General features: G+C 39.7%; 1 protein-coding gene and 1 pseudogene across 1 annotated transcript in view; both read right to left on the bottom strand.

Moving 5' to 3' along the window:
* rspo2 (R-spondin 2) overlaps positions 1-1120 on the bottom strand; it is an 81893-nt gene extending 80773 nt beyond the window's left edge. The window contains exons 1-2 of the mRNA XM_086039055.1: positions 679-1120; positions 97-429 (exon numbers count right to left, since the gene is read on the bottom strand). Coding sequence (XP_085895181.1) covers positions 97-196 — 100 coding nt within the window. The 5' untranslated portion in view covers positions 197-429; positions 679-1120. The remainder of the gene's footprint in view (positions 1-96; positions 430-678) is intronic.
* On the bottom strand, positions 331-20943 carry LOC147144089 (uncharacterized; annotated as a pseudogene).
* Positions 20944-22594: the final 1651 nt, after the last annotated feature.

Genomic DNA, 22594 nt, shown 5'->3' with positions numbered 1-22594 from the left:
ACAGTATAGCACTGTGAAAATTAAGATTTAACAGCATATGCGTTGTTGACCAGTAGTCACTATCTCGATGGTGCAGTATGAAGCGGTAACTTTTACCTCTTTTGTTTCTCCTCCAGCGTTGTGACGGCGCCTGACAGTTGCTGTACTCCATACAGTTCAATACTATCAGGGCAAATGAGAAGAGTCGAAACTGCATCTGGACGGCTATTAAGTTGTCCGGACCCCGATTAAAAAAAAAAAGGGGGGGGGGGGTGCCAAGCGGGCTTGCGATGAAGACTTTGACTCTGTAAATGTTCTCCTCGAGTTCCTTTTAGTCGAGCTGCAAATTTGTCAAACATCAGACGAGATGCGACATAGCAGGTCGCCAATTGGGATCATTTTATGGCGCGAGATGATCCTCCGCTGAGTATCAGTGTCCTCGTCGGTGCGCTGTGGAGATAATCACCAATGAGATTAGTGTGATTAAAGTGTGACGAAATCAACACCTAAGCAACAATGACGCGCGAGGTGATAGAATTTGGATTAAAAGTCACCAGAAGAATAAGTGGTTTGTGTGGTAATTTGTTGAAACGATGACAAGTAGACCAACAGAAATAAAACGCCCCTTTCAGGACCGTCGCGCAGTCGTGCGTAAAAGTGAACAAAACGCTCGGCGACATAAACTTGCAGTCAAATTACCTTGCATCGGACGAAGTGTTACTTCGTTCCGGTTCCGTTTTAGGTTCCCCTTGAGTGCAAGTGCAGCTTGGGAACACGCAGCATCACTCCTTGTGTGACAAAACTTGGGTTTCCAAGAAGAGAACAGAGGTCCAACAGAGACGCGTTGCAGCGTGCATAAAGTGAATGAGAGGAAGAATTTTCCCCCTTTCAATAAAACTCTTAGATTCCGTTCACCTGGGTTTCTTCAACGTTTGTCACGTAGAGCAATGGACACCAAACCACGCGTGGTTGTACTTGGACGGATAGAGAGCCGCAAATGCGTGGCATGTGCGTTTCCGCGCGCTGCTGAGGTTGAGCGGTGACTGACTCCAGATTGGTCCTGATGCTTCTGCCTCCTTCCTCATATAGAGCCGTGCTGATGTCACGCGTGGAGATTTCCAGTTTTTGTGCTTCTTCTTATTTATGATGCTGAAGATGACATGTCGTATATTCGCTCCCCTCCAGCCACCCCCACCCTCTTGTCTTGCACGCTCACGACTGGGTGCGAGGTTGCTTCTGGGTGCTAGTGGGCGTAAAAGAGCTTTTTGAGCCTGTTGATATGTAAAACAGCTTAAGGGCAAAAAGTATATTAACACACACACACACATATATATATATATATATATATATATATATATATATATATATATATATATATATATATATATATATATATATATATATATATATATATATATATATATATATATATAATAAAATCGTTTTGGAGGCTGTCTAGATTTGGCATCGTGACTGCGGGAGCAATTTACATTTTTCCTGTACAATCGCCCATATCCCAAAGAAGATCCCACTTCCTCAATGCGAAGTTCTAGCCAATTCTTTCCATAGAAGTTTAGCCGGATCAAAAATGTAATAATGACATACGTTTCAGACTAAAATTTGCTCCACTGTTAATTAGAAGTTGGAGGTAAAAAAAAAAAAAAAAAAAAAAGGATGTGCCTAATGTGCGTAATAAGATGAGTCTGCCAGTCTCGCCACGTCGTTTTATTGCATGCCAAGGACTAAATCCGCCACCCGTCCCCGAAATTAATGTAAATCGTTATAGAGGCTCAAGTAGTTGTGGCTCGTGCATAAATCATTGAGTAATTTAAGGGTTTTCTTCAGTTCAAGCATTTAAGGCTGACCCGTGTGACCTCATAAATGGGTACAATCTCAGGCGTTGAGTTCTCCTTCAGTCAGACCCACCTTGCCGAGGGAACGACACGATGCTGGCTGGCTCTCATCCGCTTTCCAATGACATTCAAACTCTGGCAACTTGTCAACTTTGAAGCTCTTTCAAGGAAAATTTGTGACTCACGAGTAGTGTGTTGCACTCGTGTAATGGAAGGTAATAAAAAAAGAACCTTTCAGTTTACATGGTCTCAAATGCGTAGATGGGAAACAATCAGGCCATAATGTTTTAGCAAACCCAGCAATTACAGAAGTCTGGAAAGCTGATGGGGCCACAGGTAAAGAATGCTTTACCCGATTCAGCCACTAGGTGTGGCACTTAATCTTTCATGTATTTCAAGGAATGAAAAGCGTTTTCAGTACCCGCACGTCATCACTCCATATATCCATGACAAACAAACATAATTCGTCAGGGGAGGTTGCATGACACCACATACTGAGGGGTAAATAGAAAAGAAATGAAATTTGACTACATTTGCACGTAAAACAACAAGAAAAACAGTGAATTGAAATTTCTCTCCTAAGGCAATAAAACATGAGTAGGTTTCTATTTCTTCACTGCAGGGACTAATGAAAATAACTTGAAACCCTCTAACACTATATTAAAATAAGAACCATATAGATGTTTCCTTGCCAAAACCTATAGTGACCTTTGTCCTATCTTTATTTACTTATTCAGAGAGCACTGATGGACATTGTGGTTAGGAGGCATGCTATAGCTGCAGGCAGGGCGATTAGTTTGGTTCCTCACTAAAATAACATCTGAGAGTGCTTTGTTAAGGTGAATGTGATAATTTATGCCTTAGGCACATTTTATTTTCATGATGTGTCACTGAGACGGGGATGGCAAACCAATCACTTTAGTCTCCTTTTCCCTTCTTTGCTCTGCAACCTCCCTCCCTCTCCTTGCAGTGTACAGATAAATCGAGATGACGTCAGCATTTGGAAGATCTGGCTCCAAGCCCTCAATGCCATAATAGCAATGAGGTAAGCTGCTGTATACTTTCATCAGATATAACAGAATGAATGTGTGGTTTTTTTGTAAGAGTTGTCAGTAAATCTATATGCCAATCGTAACAATTGATGTATGCATGTTTGAAGTTTTGTCTGATACTGTATTGAAAACCCGGTTTAAACACAACGTTTGCAAAAAGGGGGGTTGTCTTAAACAACCTTCCCAGCAAACTCAGGCATATACAGTGGATATTAAAGGTCTACACACCCCTGTGCAAACGCCAGGTTTTTGCAATATAATAAAAGGAGACCAAGATAAATAATTTCCAAACTTTTTTCACCATTAATGACACCTACAACCCGTACAACTCAATTTAAAGAAACATGAAATATTTTAGAGAGGGTAAGTCAAAACAAACAACTAAGTACTAGCGTGCACACCCTTAATTGAGACCAATCACAGTCAAACCCACTATTCAGACAAATTGCTTTCATGATAAAAAACAAAACAGTCAGCAAGCAAGAAATTGCAGGTGATTGCACAACAAACTGTAAGGAAAACAGGCCGGTGCTGGAGGACTGCATCTTCATTCTCTGTGGATGCTGACTCAGCATATAATCAAACAGTAGTGAATGACATTAAGCTGTGCAGTAGAACTTCCCTCTTTGGGAGGTTGAATGCCTCAATTTCTCTTGGAGCTGCCAAGCGCAGTTTATTGCAAAAGTTTTAAGAGAATATACATGTAATAATTTTATCATATTAACACAGCTGCTGAAAATTCATCTGTGCTATACGCATTCAGTGTACTGGTGATCCCCCCAACTCCCCCCAAATGGTGTCGGTTTCTTCTCAAAGAAAAGCCAAAACCTTTCAGGCCTTGGCTAAGTAAATACTTTTTTGGGGGCCGGGGGCATCTCAACAACCAAACAGACTATTTATTATTTCCAGATTTTTTATGTAGTCATACAGCAGGTGTAATTGACATCAAATTCTCATTGAGTGCTTAAACACAAAGCATGGGGAAGCACAGTAAAGGCAGGAATGTGAAAGAATTGCCTGTTTAAGGGAAATTGCGATAAAGATAGAGAGAGTGAGTAGCAGAAGACTGAGTTATGAGAAGGTCAGATGTAGGGAAAAGCGGGGGTGGTGGAGGCGACATTAAAAAGATTGTGACCGTCTGGCTAATGGTTCTTTATGACTCCCTCATGTCCTCAAATGGTCAGAATGACTGGCAGAGATTGTGACCGCTGGTAACTGTACATCACTTCTGTGTGCCCCTTCAGCTGACGTCCAACTCAAGGGGACTGCCACCGACGGTAAAAGTACCACTTAAACACCATAAAACCAATAGACTAAACAGCCATTCGTCATTGGAGCTCACACATACAACGTGCATCAAACACAGGACTTTTAACTGGCCCACTCAATGACTCAATGTATGCACGTTAAATCCTCATCAGGTATTACTGTTGCAAGAACGCTTAATCGCTCAAGCCTCAACTGCAGAATGAAATAAGACAGTCACTGGTGAAGCAGCTTTGTTGATTTAATCAAATTGGTGATTTGAAACAAGTGTAGAAGCGAAAGACAGAGGGAGACGAGGGGGCATGTGAGTGCAGCACAATGATTAGGAAACATTTATCTTTGAGCAACTAAAGGTTTCCTGACCTGGCAACTTGGTGTCTGGAAGAAAACAAATCATCAAATTAGACCATTTGGAGATCAAACCCATGTTTTGGTTGTTGATCGTGGGAAATGTGAATAGTAACAAATGTGCAAGCAGTTAAGCTCTGACATTTTCCTTGTGTGTGTAATGTGTGTGTTCTGTTGGTAAGCTCTGGGTGGCTGTGGGCTGACAGGGACCTTGAGCAGCTGGCCCAGATGGCAGGCAGTAAATGTTTTCTATACAGTGTGTAAGTGATTTGTTACCTTAAGGACATGCGGATATAATGGAGTGCTGTTTGTTGTTTGCAGACTGTATTATCTAATTATAAAATCTCAGTAATGAAGGGGCATTTATCTGCTAGTTAATACACACATATATATATATATATATATATATATATATATATATATATATTTATACACATATACATATACGTATACTTACTACGTTCACACCAATTCCCTTTGGAGCGTTTCTGGTGGCGCGTTTGTATTGGAGTCAATGTAGTTCGCACGGGCGGGCACAGTTGCGTGCGGGGTGGTGCGAATGATGCGTTTAGGGCGGTGGGACGAAGCGAAGCGCCGAAAATCCGCCCCATTCGTCGCGTATTAAAAAAACTTTTTTGCCATTTCGTCTCACGGCAGCCAATCAGGATCGGGCATACTACATCACACACAGCCAAACAGCGTCCTGTTCACTCTGCGGCTTTTTTTTTCCTTGAACTTTACCAAGACAGCAATATTGTAAGCATTAGCATAGTGTGTGAAAAATGCCGTCGTCATCTAGTACTAAGCGAAGCCCCTCCCCTCTCCGCTGTACGCGAATGAATGGCTACTTTTAAGCAGCATGGAGAAGTGAAAGCAGACAGAGCCAAAGATATTAGTAATTAGTGAAGCAATCGGCATATACATAGCAACATCTATGCACCCATATGCTTTAGGAGCTGGGCTTTAAACGTTTATTAAACATGCTGGAGCCCCGTTACACTGTTCCATCCCGGGCGCATAATAGCAAGACCGTGGTCCCTGTCATATACAATCGCTCAAGAGCCGTGGTGAAGCATGAGCTATCCTCTGCTGCTCTTATAATGAAGTTAAAGTTACTAGTTGGTAGAGCTGGGCACTTGACCCTTTTTTGCCCGTTTGGCCGCAACCCTCTACCCTTGACCAGGGTACCCTTTCAGCCTCAACCCCCCGCTCTTATTCGTAAAAATGATCACCCTTCGCCTATATATATATATATATATATATATATATATATATATATATATATATATGTGTGTGTGTTGTCTGTTTATATGCAAGACGGGGTAAGGGGTGCTCTGATTGTGACTCAATGTGGAGGAGGTAAATTGAGCACATCAAAAGCCGAAGAGTTAAAAGTTAACATTCAAGATGTCTGTTGAGAACACGACCTTGATGCCGTCAGCTAAAGCAACAACCCATCATTCTACTTTGACAGACATGCCTGTTTTCAGTGTTGGAGCTATGTGAAGTAACAAGTCACATCTCAAGTTCAGAGTGTGTGCATGATTATGATATTCGGGCTAGTTGTAGTACTTGGACCAGTCTACATACCACTAGAAATCACAAGGTCAACATCAAAAACACACTTAAATGGGATGACTGGACCCCGAGCCACCCATTTGCAACAAGTCCTAAGTGCAGAGGACTCTGGACATTGAGTCATGATCACCAAAAGCCAATATGAGAGTCCACCTTCTTTACATTTCTGAGTTTAGTCACTGTGTTCCGGTGTCAAGCAGTACAAATAATGGATGGATGGATGGATTCTACCTTGTCATTAGGCCTTTGAAGAGCAACTGAGGGAGGAAAGCATCAGTACTGTTGAACTTGCTCTTACTATAGCTTATTTCCTGCAAAGAGAGCTTTTGTTGATGGTTCATCAGCATTCTTCAGCCTTCTTCTTCCGAACTGATCGTTTGAGAGTCTTAGAACAGATTTCACGTTGACTTATAGCCATTTGAACAGTTAGGCAATGGACAGTAACCTTTACCGGCAGGGTAGGAGCAAAGCAAAAAATCTAGTGTTTCATAAAGCATGTGTACTTTGCGTTGCAGTTTACCTTATTATTTTTGCAATAGATCCACTTTCTCAATGTTCTTGATAGCCAATATTTAAATTTAAAATGAGTATGTATTGGTCTTCTGCATCACCTTGATCTCAAATACATCCTCCTGTAAACATAACACAGTGGCTTCACAATTCCAACTCACATCAACTGCCGGCATATCTAGATAATTCTATGTCATTGTGTGGACTGAGCTATGGTTTACTGATTACAGAGAATGTGGAACAACAACAGCATGGAGACATGGACCAAACATGGCAAGTTAGTCAGACTTGGGCAAGTCTAAAGTAAGTTTCAAGTCATAACCTTCAAGTCTCAAGCAAGTCCCAGGTCATGGTTGTCTTGGGCAAATCAAGTCAAGTCCATTCCTGTGATAAGTCAAGTTAAATCACAAATTACCGGCAATGCCATCTTCATAAAGAGAGCAGAGCAGTAAGGTCAAATAATGACCTTTTTGGGCAAATTTGTATTTAATGCACTCAAATTCAACATCACTTTATAAGACCCAGGCAACCATTCACACTCACATTCACACCACAACAGAGCGGGAACTGATCCTATGCTACCTGCACCGAAGTCCGGAAAATGTACCACTACACCATCAGTAACCCTTTGCCCATCGTCTATTTTATAATGTGCATTTATCCATGATCTATAATAGTATATTCATTTACAATCTATAATTATATCATGTTGTATATTTGTCCATAATTTACATCAATACCATACTGTACATTTGTCCATAGTTATATCTACTGTCTGTCTGTCCATAGTGTATATACTCCAATACACCGGTCAATAGTCCTTGTACTAATAGTATTGTTGATATTAGTTGTTTACCATTACACACTGTTCAACCTGTGCACTTTACTATACAGATTTTATATGAACTATACTGCAAGATAATTGTTGTTTTTTACATGCTGGTTAAACACACATAATTTACTTACATTTATCTTGTACATGTACTGTATATATGTATACATGTGTCCAACGTCATGACAAAGTGAATCCAATCAAATGTATTCACAGTCACTTTATGAATTAATATTCAGACATGTGAAGCCAGCATAGTATAGGCTAGAGCTGAAAATACAGTATGTTGCTTTAAAAAAAAAAAAACAGATGTCAAACAGGAATGGAAGCTGTCATTCATGCTCAATCCTGAGATGTAAGTATTTCATGACATCTCTCGGGTACCACTTTTTTATGTTTCTACTCACTTGTTATACATTAAACGGCCCCTCATCTACAGCATTTGTAATCTGTGTCATTCTCTTCCGACCGTTTGATATGTGACACGTCAAACTCCCCCAAAAATGTTTGATTTGGGGTAAAAAAAAGAGTTGTTAGAGATATTTACCAAAACATCCAAACATGCCTCTGGTTCTTTCTCAGGTGTCAAATTTGTCTCCAAGCATGCTACTGCTGATCTCGAATGATATTATGTATGTTTAGAAAAAAATGTGATTTCAAAAGTATTGTTTGTTTAGCTATATCCCACGTACATACAACGCTGTTATGGGTTGTTGTGCTGGCAAAAAGGTGGACCCAAGTGCAGTGCAAGTTCAGAATGTACTCAAAACAAAATGTACTTATTTTTGCAAAAACAAAAAAAAAAGGAAAACAATGCACTTTGGAATCATCAAGAAGCCTCAACAACAAGATTCAAAGTACCAAACAAACCAGGAATGGACTCAAAAATCGAAACATGGCAGGTCCTGACAGAAGCACCAACAGAAGTAGCAATGAACTAAATACAAATTGACAAGACAACAAGGAACACCTGGACAAGAAACAGGTGACTCAGGGAGCTGATTGTTAGACATAAGAGACGAGGTTGATGAGCACAGGTGGAAACACAAAACCTAATAAGTAAGACATGCGCCACAAGAAGACATGACATGAAACAAAATACAAATCTTAACAAACACCAAGATCATGACACAATGCTATGAAGAAGAAGACAACATAAACATATTTTTTCAAGAATATGTTCAATACAGGCTCACTAGTTGAAAAAAGGCATTCTGATAAATATTACATTTGTAAGATAAGAGTTAATTCACTCGTTTTTAGCCATCTCTGGGGGCGTCCATTTTGTCACTTCTGTTGACTGAAAATGACATCACAGTTGCTCAGGGCTCAGCCAAGGACCAATTCACAGTTCACCTGTTTTCGGAAACCGTGTCATGATTGGTTGTTATCTGAATCCTGACAAGCTGTGATATAATTTTCAGTCCACAGAAGTGACAAAATGGCCGCCCCTTGAGATGGCTATAAACAGGTGGATTTTGCTGCTGAACTCATATTCCACAAACGCAATATTAATCAGAATGCCGTGTTTCAACTAGTGGGCCTGCTGGGAACAAATTCTCGAAAAAAATATCTTTGGGTTGACTTCCTCTTTAAGTAACTGTTTTAATGTCTTATTTCCATATAAACCTACAAAAAAAATGTTACCTGGCATGGGCCAAGACTTTGATACAGCCAAACATGAATGTGTCACATTGGAAGGAGTGAGACACAAAGGTGGCTGGCATATTATAATGCAGCTGGCTTCCCTTGTGGCTTTCCAAACAGCTAGACTCCTTCACTAACCACATCTAGATCCCCCCACACACATTTCCTGTCCCCTTTCCTTCTCACTGACCCCCAGCACCCTAACACGCCTACCACATTTCATATAAGGGCCCCAATAAATATCCCAAATCCAACTGCACACTGCCCACAATTACTGCAGTAATCATATCGCTCGTCTAAAAACAAAGCCCTTAACTTTTAAACTGCTGTGAAAAAAAAGACCCACAAATATTACACACACAAACACATCATTATACAGTATATTGCCTATGTGTTCGTCCAAAATGATAAGGGTTACATATCCTATAATGAAACAGTTCCCCCCACTAATGGTCTTGTACTGGTTCATTAATCACATCTGGTGAAAGTACGTTCTCATGAATCAGGCCAGTGAGGTAGAGATGGGCGATGCCAGTGAATTTGAATCCTACCCAATACCAAGTAATACTGGACCAAGTATTCCGATATAATGATTGCATATCATAAACTATTGCATCACAGTGTCACAAGCCAGCATTTAGTCACCCGTGACTCGTATAGGCTTGATTACTCCCTATAAATTGTGCCCAATAATCACCTGCCCACAGTCATCCCAGGCTTTTCACCAAACAGCAGTCATGAAAGGCAAGAAGTTGTCAGAAGATTCAGAAAGAAAGTTCTAGAGGAGCGTAGAGATGGACAAAGCTATGCAGCCATTGCAGGTTCACTCAATGTGCCAAAAAAGTACAGTTGCAGTACTGGTCCAAAAATGGATGTGCCATGGTACCACTGTGAACCTTGGAAGAACAGGACGTCCCTCCAAGATCACAGCAAAAGGCAAGAAGAAACTGCTCAGGGAAGCGAGAGCAAAACCCTACGTAACTCTTCAAGACTTGAAGAAGTCTCGGCAGGTTGCTGGGAGTAATGTACACAAGTCTACAATATCACACACGTTACACAAGGAAGGTCTCTATGGCCGTGTTGCAATGAAGAAGCCATACCCGAAGAAACAACATCTCAAGGCTTGTTTGCATTTTGCTACTACACAACTGAAAAACAGTCCAGCAATGTGGGAAAGAGTGATGTGATCAGATGAAATGAAAATGGAACTTTTTGGCCTGAACACCAGGAAGTATGTTTGGTGCAAAACCAACACAGTTGATGATCCGGCTGATGAGCTTGTCCGTGTACAAAGGACTATGGATAGTGTTAAATGCTTTGACATCCTGGGGAAGAACCTCTTCAAGTCTGCAAAAATCCTGAACCTTAGGAGGACGTTCACCTTTCAACAGGATAATGATCCAAAACATACAGCTCGAGTGACACGAGAATGGCTCAGGACGAAGAAAGTGAAGGTTCTAGACTGTCCAAGTCAAAGCCTGGGTCTTAACCCAATAGAAAACTTGTGGCAGGATCTGAAGATTGCTGTCCACAGTAGATCACCAAGGAACTTGGCTCAGGTAGAGCGGTAATTCCATAGAGTGGGCGAAATTGTCCAAACAACATTGCACAAAACTCATTGCTGGCTATCCAAAGTTATTGGAAGCTGTTTTTGATGCCAAAGGAGCTGCAACCAAGTACTGAATATTATTTTATGACTTGGTGTGAATACTTTTGCAACAATGAAATACAGACTTTTGCAATCTATCTATAATAAAAAGTGCTTATGAACAAAAACAGTGATGGATGGTTGAAACACAATTTTCCTTTGTTCTGTGCCGAGAAATATAGTGTTACTCATGGGTATGAATACTTTTGCAACCCACTGTGTGCATATATATATATATATATATATATATATATATATATATATATATATATATATATATGTATAAAGTAATTGCAACTATCGATATTTTAGCTTGAAGATCGATACTTAAAATTTAGCACTCTGGATCGGAATATCGATACTTTGGTATTGATCCGCCCATCCCTACAGTGAAGACGTTGGACTACCCAGAACAGTGTACCTGCTCTCACACAGCGTCCCTCCAACCATAAAGTTGACACCCATAGACTTCCGTGCACACTCTCTTTAGATTTATTTATATTAGTCACTATTTTGATTTCACTACCGCTCAGCAAAATAGTGACTACAGATGGGACAGTGCCACTGATTTCTAAATATTAAGTTGGAAAATTCAACACCAGAAGTACAGTAGATGGGGGCATTCAGTTATGTCAACGTATGGCTGTATGGACACAAACAAAACACCTTAGCACTTAGTAATGCAATAGTTTGGTAAGTTAAGTACAGGGAGTTCTCAATTCACGAACAAGTTCTGTTCCTGCACTAGCAATGTAACATGAATTTCCGTGTATGTCGGATTTCACCGTTAAAGTCGAAATTTACGTCAAAATACTTTGTATGAAAAAAATAAAATAATAAATAAAAAGCATAAGATGCTGTACTTAGCATTACTGCTGAGAAGTGGATGGAGATAGAGGTGAGGAGGGCGAAAAAGGCAAAAATACTGCCGGCGCGCAGACATGATCGAGACACTCTGCGTATTGCTCAACCGCAAGAAATGCTGGTCTTTGTAGTACAGGAAGTGCCTGTATGCGGAATTGCCTTGTTTGGTGAAAGTAACAAGTGGAAATGACGTCCATTTGAATCATGACGCCGTGTGCCACGGTACACAGTGGGTTGTTCAAATGCCGGAGCAACTCTGTCCGCTCAATCATGTAAACGGGATATTCCGAATGTTTCAGGAATCTGAATTTTGACTTTAACCCGAATATTGACTGCATGTAAACGTAGTCACTATGGTGCTGTGGACAAATTGGAGGAGGAGGGACGGGCGTCGTAAAGTCGAAACGTCGTAGGTTGCATACATCGTAATTTGAGGACTGCCTGTACACAAAAAATATACCTTGTAGGATTGTGATGGCCATCATCTACTGTGCCCACAGCAGCCCCATTTGGCTGCAATGTAGGCCTCTGTGGGATGTGGCCCAGTTTTTCTCTGTATGCAAGTCCTGGTAAGTTTTCTCAAGGTCTACCATGGTACCATGAACGACTGCGGGGGAAATGGGTTGCTGAGTCGCGGAGGCTACAAAGGCGCACTATGGGTCGGCCGGTGGTCCACTACCACGGATGGAAGTACATTTCCTCCCGGCCCGTCACATTCTGGTGTGGGGTCACTCACATTTCTTACATTCTGATCAACGTTTGATATGTTTTTCACATACTGATAAGGCTCTCTATGGAGAATAAGTGAATGCCGGGCAGCTTTGGAAAACGTTTGTGGCCTCAGAAGACTCAGATACTCCGATTAAATTCCCATGCCAGGCACGGCTTTATACCCCGCCCAGACTGTGAATGGCAGACTGGAGTAGAACCAAGTTTTGCTATGCTAGTGTCATGTTTTGTTGTGTTTTACTACGGCCGACTAGGTTTCCTGTGACACCGTGACTGCCATGACACAGTTATTGATAATAAAAAAATGTGGCCAGGCATTCACAGCAATCATGGCCTGTCATATTTGACCATTCACCCACGTTGTCTCATTTCCATCCCATTTTGTCAATGGTGGCCTAAATTCTGATTGCCGCGATTGCCGGGAACCTAGTGTAATTGTAGCATTAGTAGCCCAAAGGCCAAATACAGACAGAGGTTAGAGCAAGACTGAGCAATACAGTATGGCTAACATAAGATGCCCTCAAAACATGTGGAAACTGATGTATGACAACAAAATAGCTACAGTGGATCATTATTGGGGACTTAACAAGAACGGAAAATGTGCCAGCTGTGAAATGACTCAGATTTAGGTTGTGATGTGCAACACATGTTTGACTATTACAAAATGACACTATTAACACCATGGAGACTGGAGATGTTTTGTTACATGTCAAGGTCACTCTTTTTTTCTACAGTCTCAGATGCTGCCATTGTAAACACAACGTGTTTGACACTCATCAAATTAGAGTCATATGCCCAATAAACAGATGTCACATTGTAACATTTTGAATGTTCGAAACCAACTTCCTATTGTAATTTCTTCTCCTCTACCGTATATGAGGTGCCCTGAGGACTAAGTCCTCTGTGCTTTCACCTCTCTTGGACCTGCAGAGATGCATCTGTCACTCACAGCATAGCATAACAAACACAGACACACACACAACACAATTTTAAATGTTCCCTTTTTAGGGAAATGCATGTATCTTATATTTATTGTAATTCTTTACTGGGCTACAGAATATTACGTCTGATTGATTCTGTTCACCTAAATTTGTTTAACATCCACCATGACAAATCTTATTAAAATGACCCATCAAAATCAGTGACAATCAATGACAACTCATTTATAATGATTATATTGCATTTCGTTGAACTATCAACTCATTTATATTATTACTACATTTGATTAATATCTATCGCTGACTCTGATTCAAGCCACAGAATTAAATGATTGCTGTGCAGTGGTTCTGGCTGTTTTGTTTGGCAATTTAGTAAAGTGGGGGCACATGTCAGTCAAGTCCAGGTCAAATGCGATGATCAAAACAAACACGATCTGGTTTCCTCACTGGGGAGTCCAAGCTCACCCCTAACCTCTCTACATGTGTGCTCTAAAACGTTAAGACTCGAACACAGAATGCCCGAAAGTGCCCTAGGCCTTGGCCTGTACAAAAACATATTCCTTTAATCTAATTTATAAGAAGTCTGGCAATGTTTTACTCCCAGGAAGAAGTGTGTGTATTAGTGCTGGGTTGCTTTATGTCATTGTTTTAGACGAAGTTGTACGAACGGTCCCTGTTAGACTTCGACCTCACAGAAAAAAAAACGAAAGCAATGGAAGGAAAAGCCTAAGACTTAAAAAGAGCAACTTGTTAGAGGGAGCAGGGAACGGTTAAGAAACTACACTATTGACATCTATGTGCCCTTAAGCCAAGCAGACAGCCTCCATTACTGGTTTTATTTTACAAAACCATGATCCTCTTCCTTAGGGGAGATGAGATGATTTTCATTTCGACCCCTTAAACACTCCCGAGCTTTTGACTTCAGGCAAGGGGACTCCAGTGAGTCTCAATGCCAACCTCACACATAGAAAAAAGGGTCAGACATTGGGATCTAATTCTGTTAAAAGAGAGAAGTACTTGGAGCATCCATATCTGAAAATAATCCCCCCTCAGCACGCCTGGCCTGAAATTAATGCATTGATAAACACTAACATATGATATTGTTTGGAGTACTTCAAGCCATTTGGAGCGACCTCACTTTTAGCTTGGGTTACAATTGATTTTTCAGGGAAACTGAAATGATCCTGTGGTCTTTTTCTAATGATTCAGATGTGAGGTGGAAAGATCTTCGGAGTTACTTCCAAATACACGCGACAATCTCTCAAACTGCTTGTGATGTTTTTTGGGGACAAATAATAACTAGGTCTGAAGCATTTCCTTGAAGAGTAAAATGTTCAAAGGGACAACAAGTGTGCTTTGAGGTCACAGTAAGATCTTGTCATTGATATAATTGGTGTAAACTAATGTTAGATTTCAAACATGGATGCAAAGCCCAATTTGAAACACATGGTGGTAACTGAAAAGTCTAGACAAAGGTTGTTTGTGGGTGTAGTATTTTACTGGACAAAATTACTTCACATGAACTTCTGGTCTACAATATCTCAAGCTACAGGCAAAAGCTGGCTAAACATCTTTCAAACCATCAAAGTCAAAACAGCTGTAAAAATACCCACATTAAAACAGTCATCAAATTCAATAGTATTGGTTTGAGCGCAGGAGGCTTTGGATGCTGGATGTCCTGAAAACACGATGCTCTCTCTATTGTAATATTATTTCATCTTAATTTCCCTCTTGGGATTAATATATTTTTGTCTCTCTCTCCATCTATCCATCCGTCCATTTATCTGTCTCATCCATCATCTAGCCGTCTAAACTATCCATCCATCCATCCATCCATCCATCCATCCATCCATCCATCCATCCATCTATCCATCCATCCATCTATCCATCCACTGTAGCTGTGCACTTTCCAAACCAATGCACGCTTAAACTCTCTAAAATGATTTCCGATATGCTTTTGTTTTGCATACCTTAAATAAAACTGTGTTTGGTAGTATATTAAAAAATAAAAAAAATGTGAAAAGAAAATAAATTGTAAATTCACTTTCTCTTCCAGTGTTTACCACTAACATTGAGGCCCTCAACAAGCAAATGGATAAAAAAATAAGTGTGCCAGAAAGAACTAGGACTCCTAATCAATTCCATACAAGAACTAAGACTCCTAATCAATTCCGTACAATCTGCAGCTTAAAGATTTTGAACGTCCCTGATCATGTTTCATAGTTCAACCTTGACTATAACAATCAATGAATTGCAAGAATCATGTTCAAGTCAGGAGAAATATTCTTCAACTGCAATACTGTTTGCTGTTCTAGTGCTTTTTATGAATTTAAATTAAAATTAAAATTAAAATTTATAAGCATTAATCGCAAACGACTTCCAATTTGCCGTTTTTCTTCTGAAGCAAATTTTTCCTTTAGCAAACAGTGGATGTTAAATTTCTGTATTTTTCGGACTATAAGTCGCGGGTTTTTTCATAGTTTGGCCAGGGGTGCGACTTATGCTCTAGAGTGACTTATGTGTGAAATTATTAACACAGTATTACTGTCATGCTTGTTATTGCTGACTTATATTGTTGATGTTTTGTCTCCCTCTCCAGGCGCTTTAACGTAATTGACTCTGTCCCCAATATTTCTAACTTGTCTTCTTATTGGCAGATTTAATCACGGCACCTCCGGTTCAGAGTTCACGTAGTCTGCTAAGCGATATGTTAGCTTGTAAAATGGCTGTAAACACGTCAATTTAGAGGTGGGCGATATATATCGTTATCGATATCATCGTCAATCTTGCTTTCACGATGTGGAATTTTACATTATCGAGTATTAATACTGCCTCTGACTCGAGTCAGTCGACGGCTGCAAAGTATGAGGAAATGCTGAAAAATTTCAGGAAGACTTTTTAAAGTTACTGTATTTTTTCATTATAAAAAGAGTTTTAATATAGTTAGCAATAATTGTAACTGTTATTGTATGTATTTTTTTATCACAAAAAGTGTATACATGTACTTTAATGACAACTTGTGTTTAACTTGAATACTTAGGTGTGTCATGCGCTATTGCTGCTGAGTGTTTAAAGATTTCATTGTCTTAATAATTTACATAACCAAGAGACCTTTATTGTTAGTGTATATTTTATTCTGGTGTAATTTCTTAGAATATCACCCGAATGGTTCGCTATTACTTTTTTTTTTTTTTTAAATTACCATTTACTTGTCATCTTTTTAAAAAAAACATATTTAAAAAAACTTTTCACTCCCTGTTTGTTCCTGGGAAAATCACCAAAGTATAGATTTTAACTGTCACATACATTGTTCTTACACAATCCAACCGTTCAATTGGGCATTTTTTTCTGCCTTTCATTCAAGTGTGTTGGTCAAGAGTTTAACAAAGTCAAATCTGCACTATTTTTGTAGCCTGATGCTGATTTCATCATGATGAACTGCCAAACCCATTTTTGTGAAAAGGGAACATCAAAGGAGACAACTGAGAGGAAGATAATAAACTTCCTCTAATATTTTTTACAGGAGATAGAACTGTCAGGTACAATGCACACACATCAGTAACCATACGCAAATCACTATTCAGATTGTCCTGAATTACTGTGTTTTATGAAGGCAAAAATAACTTGCTTCCTTACAGAAAGTTGTTTTAACTTTTTTTCATTCCACTTTGATTACCGGTATTTGAAACCTGATAGATGAGGAGAAAAACAATACAGCGGGTGAGATGGCACCTCTGTCCATCCAACATGTCCTGCAGTGGATGACAGGCCAATCCCACATCCCCATCCTCCCTGCACAGAAAAGACATTTCAGCATTATATGCAAGTTCGACCACAACTGCTCAGATCGGGTTGGTGCTCACACAATTTGCTACCCGACTGTGAGTGCTGTGACCTTTCCAGTACAGCATCTTAGCACTTTTACCGACTTCAGAAAAATTCTGAGTAAAGCCATACGTTATGGTGGGGGATTTCATAGAGTGTAACATATCTTTGCTTGTTCTACAGTAAACTTGCTGCTTGGTTGTAGAAAAAAACAGCAGTTCGTTCACATGTTCATACCTGAATGTTATTGTTGGTTTGCCAGAAAATGCAAGACTTGCATGTACAGGTCACGACTATGGGAATCAGAATGTTCAAAAGGGTTAACTGTTCTCTGAGGTTGTAGCAGGGTGTCATCCTCCAGTGGACACCGTATTTCAGGAACCACAATGGCACTGTTAGTGTCTTCCCTTTGCACTAAGGCACTCTCCCAGTCAATCTCTGGATCTTGGAGTTCCTACGTTAGTTAAAAGTTAAAGTCCCTATGGTGTGTGACAAAAAAAAAATGTAAAAAACGGATGTACTGACTCTCTAAATGAAATTCTACCATATCACCATTCTGTCTGTAGCTCTTTTAGATTTGCCTAAGTTACAAAATTTATAACTCGATTAAATTAGACTTTAAAAAAATGCATCTCTTAAGTGAAAGCAACTTAAGTATGCTGTTTTGTAATCTCCCACCTAAATATTCATTTATTTTAAATATGACCTTTTTGTCTTAACATGTAGTTTACACTCCAATCGTGTACTTCAAGCCTCTCTCCTTCATCGAGATCCTGAAAGTGTATCATACACCACAGCTGATCAGGACTGAGACATCCCTCAGTCCGCAGTGGATGATTGTTCCATTCTCTGAGAAAAGACTCAAGGTCTGCATTAAGTCGAGGCACAAAGATGAAGTGCACGCTCAAAAGGTGAACCACATCAGAGATGTCCAGTTGTCCATCTTCTTCCAGAGAGTGAACAACATCATAGTATTTGCTCGTGATTGTTACCCAGACATCTCTCCAAAGTCGCTCTATTCTGCAATAAAGGTTTAATTCGGTTTATAAACTGAAAATTGAAAAACAATACATTACACCGAACAATTATGCTGCTACAACAGTCTTATCAGCAACGTAAAAAAAAAAAAAACTCTGGTTGTGAACGCTCTTTCCAGAGATAGCTTGCTCTCCCTGTTCCTCTTGTGGAAAACATGAAATGTGCGATGTCTAGATTCTCAACACCCTGATCTGCTCTTACCCTATAAGAAAAAAAAAACAATTGTCAAAGATCATTTTTAACTTAAAGGGACGGTTTTCACTAACAAGTTCATTTTATAAATTTTTTGATCAGGAAAATGAAAAGAGTTGTCATTTTCTATTTTATCAATAAATTTGGGAGAAATTAGGAAATAAGTGACTTCATGAACAACGCCCCTTGTTAATGAGCAGAATGGCCGCGCCCCCTACCGTTCTATCCTTGTTCGGCCGTAGTCACGGGATGAACCGATTCCAAAATCACCATTGGAAATCATTGTACTTTCATTGCTTATAACGTCCAAAAACGGTGATCAATTGGCACCAAAATTTATGTGGACATCTCTACTAATGCCCACTTCAACATATCAAAAGGATTAACCTCTCCGTGGCTGATTTATATGAGAATGAGGAAATGTGGAAGTGAGCAGAGCTACATAGGCTGGCATCAGCGCACACTGCTTCGTTCGCTGTTCGATGAGGGCTTTTGTCACTCTCAAGCCGCTTCACTCGGGCAGAAGGGGGCTGCAAGCAAAAAGCAGAGACACCACGCACGACTGCTTGCGAGGCGACATGAAAACGCAGGCTCATGATCACCTCCACACGCTGGGCGGACAGTAAGGAGCTAATGTTGTTGTGATAACGCCTTTTGTTTTAACGGCCTGAAGCTAGTTGTTGCTAAACTTCCGCCATTCCTCCAATCTGCCTGCTGCTGCTGCAAGCCGCATCTCTCTCCCTCCTGAGACACGAGTTTAGCGTCGCTAAATGTCAGAAATATAACCAATCGGGGTTCGTGTGCGCATTCATGCTCTTGTCCGCTTCAGCTTGTGAAAGTGGAGGAGCAATCGCCACAGTATTTTTGTTTTTGTGGAGGTGATCATGATGAGATCACGTTTTATGTCAATAAATCCAATCTATTGTGCAGAACACATTTATACTTTCACAGGTCGAAGTAGACAAGAGTAGTAATGTGCATTTGCATCTTGGTGGCGATCGGACACCGTTTTAGACAGAACTGTCAAAGCGAGGATTATCACCACGCATGCCCTCCTCGCGTGATGTAGACCGCTGAGACCGAAAAGATAACATAAGCTGCACCCCTTTTTGGGGCGTGGAAATTTGTCGTAAACCTAATCACAAAAAGGACCCTAAATCACTACAGAGTCTTTTGAGGTGAGCATTTTAGTATTAATGTCATTTTTACATGCAAACCTATTATATAAGTGCCAATGTTAAGTTCACCCAAGTGTCCCTTTAATAACACATCTTGCTGAACGGATCTACTTTCAAGTTATTACAAAATTAATCAGTAATTGCTTTGTGACAATGTATATTACCGTGAAGCCATGATGCTGGATTGTGCTCGGGAAGAACGAGAAAGCATTTGATGATCTGTTGTTTGTCGCATCATGCAAGTACAAGATCTGCAATGTATGACAATAAATTGTACATAAACTTTAAGGTTGTGGAGGAAACTTAAATAACAAGCGTTGGAGCACTCAGTGTTTACTTAATAATGACTAATGGGAGAGTCTGAAATGTTCATCAATCCATTTTCTGTACCACTTATTCTCACTAGGGGTGAGTGAAACAACAACAAAATCTAATTTCTTTGTGACATTCCACTAGTGCATCTACAAAGCTATCTAATTATCGTGCAGAGTTTCTACAGTTAAAGGCAAGTTAAAGTAAAGACTTTTCAAATTCCATTTGAAATTAAATTTAAGACAAATTTCTCAATGTCCCACGTTGTTCTAAGTTGCTACAAGTTCATAAAGTAAAGGTTGTGCATTTGCCTTAAAAAGTCATAACTAAAATCACATCAGTGTTTTGTTGGTAACCCTAACAGCTTCCAAGGTTGCACGATATTACAGGTCATTCTGAAAATTATGTTATTAAAATGTTCATTTATTTTGAGATTTGAGGCCATTTACAATAAATATCCTACTTATCCTTACTTACGTGTTAACATAAAACTTCTGAAAGATTAATTTAAGACATTTTAATGGCATAAAAAGCCTTGTTTTTAAATTCAATACATTTTAAGACTTTTTAAGAATCCACAGTAACCCTGTCTTCAGAGTTCAAAATTTCCCACAAATCTCTGAAATATTCAAGTACCCGCAGCCACATATGAACTACAAACCAATATTTGTCCTTTCAATGAGCAGGGAAAATATTAAGCATTACTCTTTTCATATTCTTGTGTGAATTGGAAATCAACATTTCTAATCTGTTTAAATCACCCAAAAAATTTAAGCAAGTATAATCACTTATATCTATGTAAACTACATTCCCATGCAGCATTACCCACCTTTTGTGCACTTTAAAAACATTCAGCAAAACGATCAAACTCTCAACATGTCCTTCATAATATTACCTTCCTTGAGTAGCCATCAACTCCACCAAATATCACAATATTATACCTGGGGAAAAAGGATAGGGGGTTACATAAAGTGGAATAATTGTAGTGATTTGCAATAACAATTTATTTTACATTACCTTATGAGTTTATGATTTGTGTCAATGTGGACCAAGGAGAGAGGGCCACGCACAGTATAACTTCTTCGCATAACGCATCCGAGCTCTGCTATCCGCGTGAAGATGCCTGCAGCATCAACACGGTGCATGGACGCCATCATTCTACACCACTGTACACGTATGCCCATTGAAACTAAACGACTTTGAACCATTCTATAGCCAGCATTTGGCATCTGATGTTTAACAAATGAGATTATGTTGTCAAGCTCTTCACTGTGCTGTATTGTCCACTTACAGCCAAGCCAAATTCTTGCATCCTCCTGAAAATTGCTCTTGAGACACCAAGGCCTTTAGCACTGCAGGAAACTGGAAGATGTGTGTCCAACAAATACGGTAGTTTTTCCCTCTCCACAACAATTTTGGGATGACCAGGCCCAGATCCAACTTCTGTCTGTTGTTCAACTGTAGGCATAGAGGTTTCTCTGATTTCTCTTTCAACAACAAAATAGAGATCTCTCAAGGCTTCTGTGATCTCTGATAAATCTCCATCTGTCCAGAGAATGAGTCAAACAGAATAAGCGCATGATGACTCAGGAACTCAAAACAATCCAAATTCAACGGCTGCTGATTTAAGGCTGACTGCAGTTTGTACAGAAGTCTCTCCAACATCTGCTGCATCAGCTGGTCCTGTGAAAATGACAAGGATCTCATTAACTATTTACAAATGTACAGTATAATATAACAATTAATACATTTTGGAATGTTAAAAGTACCATTATGATACCCCATATAAAAGCCAAGTGCAATTCAATAATATTAAAGTGGAAGTCAACCAAAAACATTTCTTTGCAAGAATATGTTCTGTGTAGTTCCACTAGTCTAAACACGGCATTCTGGCTCCCCTGTTCTCTGAAACTGATTGGTCGTTCGGTGAGCACTAAGCAACTGTAATGTCATTTTCAGTCGAGTGGAAAAATGGTCGCCCCCGGAGATGTACAAAAACCGGTGGATTTCACTGCTGAACTCGTATTCCACAGACGCAATATTAATCATAATGCCGTGTTTAGACAAGTGTTTAGACACATTAGCACGTGTTTTATATTTGTGTAAATGACAACTATTTGAACAGTATTCGATGAAAGTAAAACCTAATTAGAAAAGCAGCTCTTGCTTCTAATTCACAACAATTATGCCAATTGGCAGTGGCTGGTTAGCTGACATCGCAGTAGCTGAAATTAATTGGTAAATGCATATTCTCTATTAAGCATGAGCAAGCTATTACAAAAACATTGTCATTACATCATTAACATATATGAAACAACTGTGTATTTAGTGATTTTAAATACTTACATGTGGATGTGGTGTGACATTTCTCAGTCGCTGCTCAGTTGACATAATTGAACCAGACTAAATGCTAGCTCGGACAGCCAGCAACAAACAAAAAAATTAAGCTGCAGGTGTCTCAAGGGACAATAACCTTAAACCAAACAAAGATACTTGGAAAAAATATATACTTTTGAATTATTACCACAACAATAAGAACAGTAAAGTGTGTTAGAACCAGAAGAACATCGTCTGTTTTGAGTTTGAGGCTTCCCTGAATCGTACTTACCCCTGTAAGATGCGATTGGATAATAAACAGCCAATCAGAAATAGCCCTACTGTCCGACCCCTGATTGGTTAAGAATTGTGGCACTATTATAACGCCCGAATCGCAAGCGTGAATCAGCGTATTGTATGCTTAGTAGAGAGAATCAAGCGTAAAAAAACTATCTTGTGCGTGCGTGTGGACGGTTTTGTACACACGAA

Source organism: Filicampus tigris, chromosome 8 (genome assembly GCF_054856515.1).
Source record: "Filicampus tigris isolate MCC_2025a chromosome 8, RoL_Ftig_1.0, whole genome shotgun sequence".
Classification (NCBI taxonomy): domain Eukaryota; kingdom Metazoa; phylum Chordata; class Actinopteri; order Syngnathiformes; family Syngnathidae; genus Filicampus; species Filicampus tigris.
Note: the sequence above shows the minus strand (reverse complement) of the source record. Positions and strands in the feature narration are given on the sequence as shown.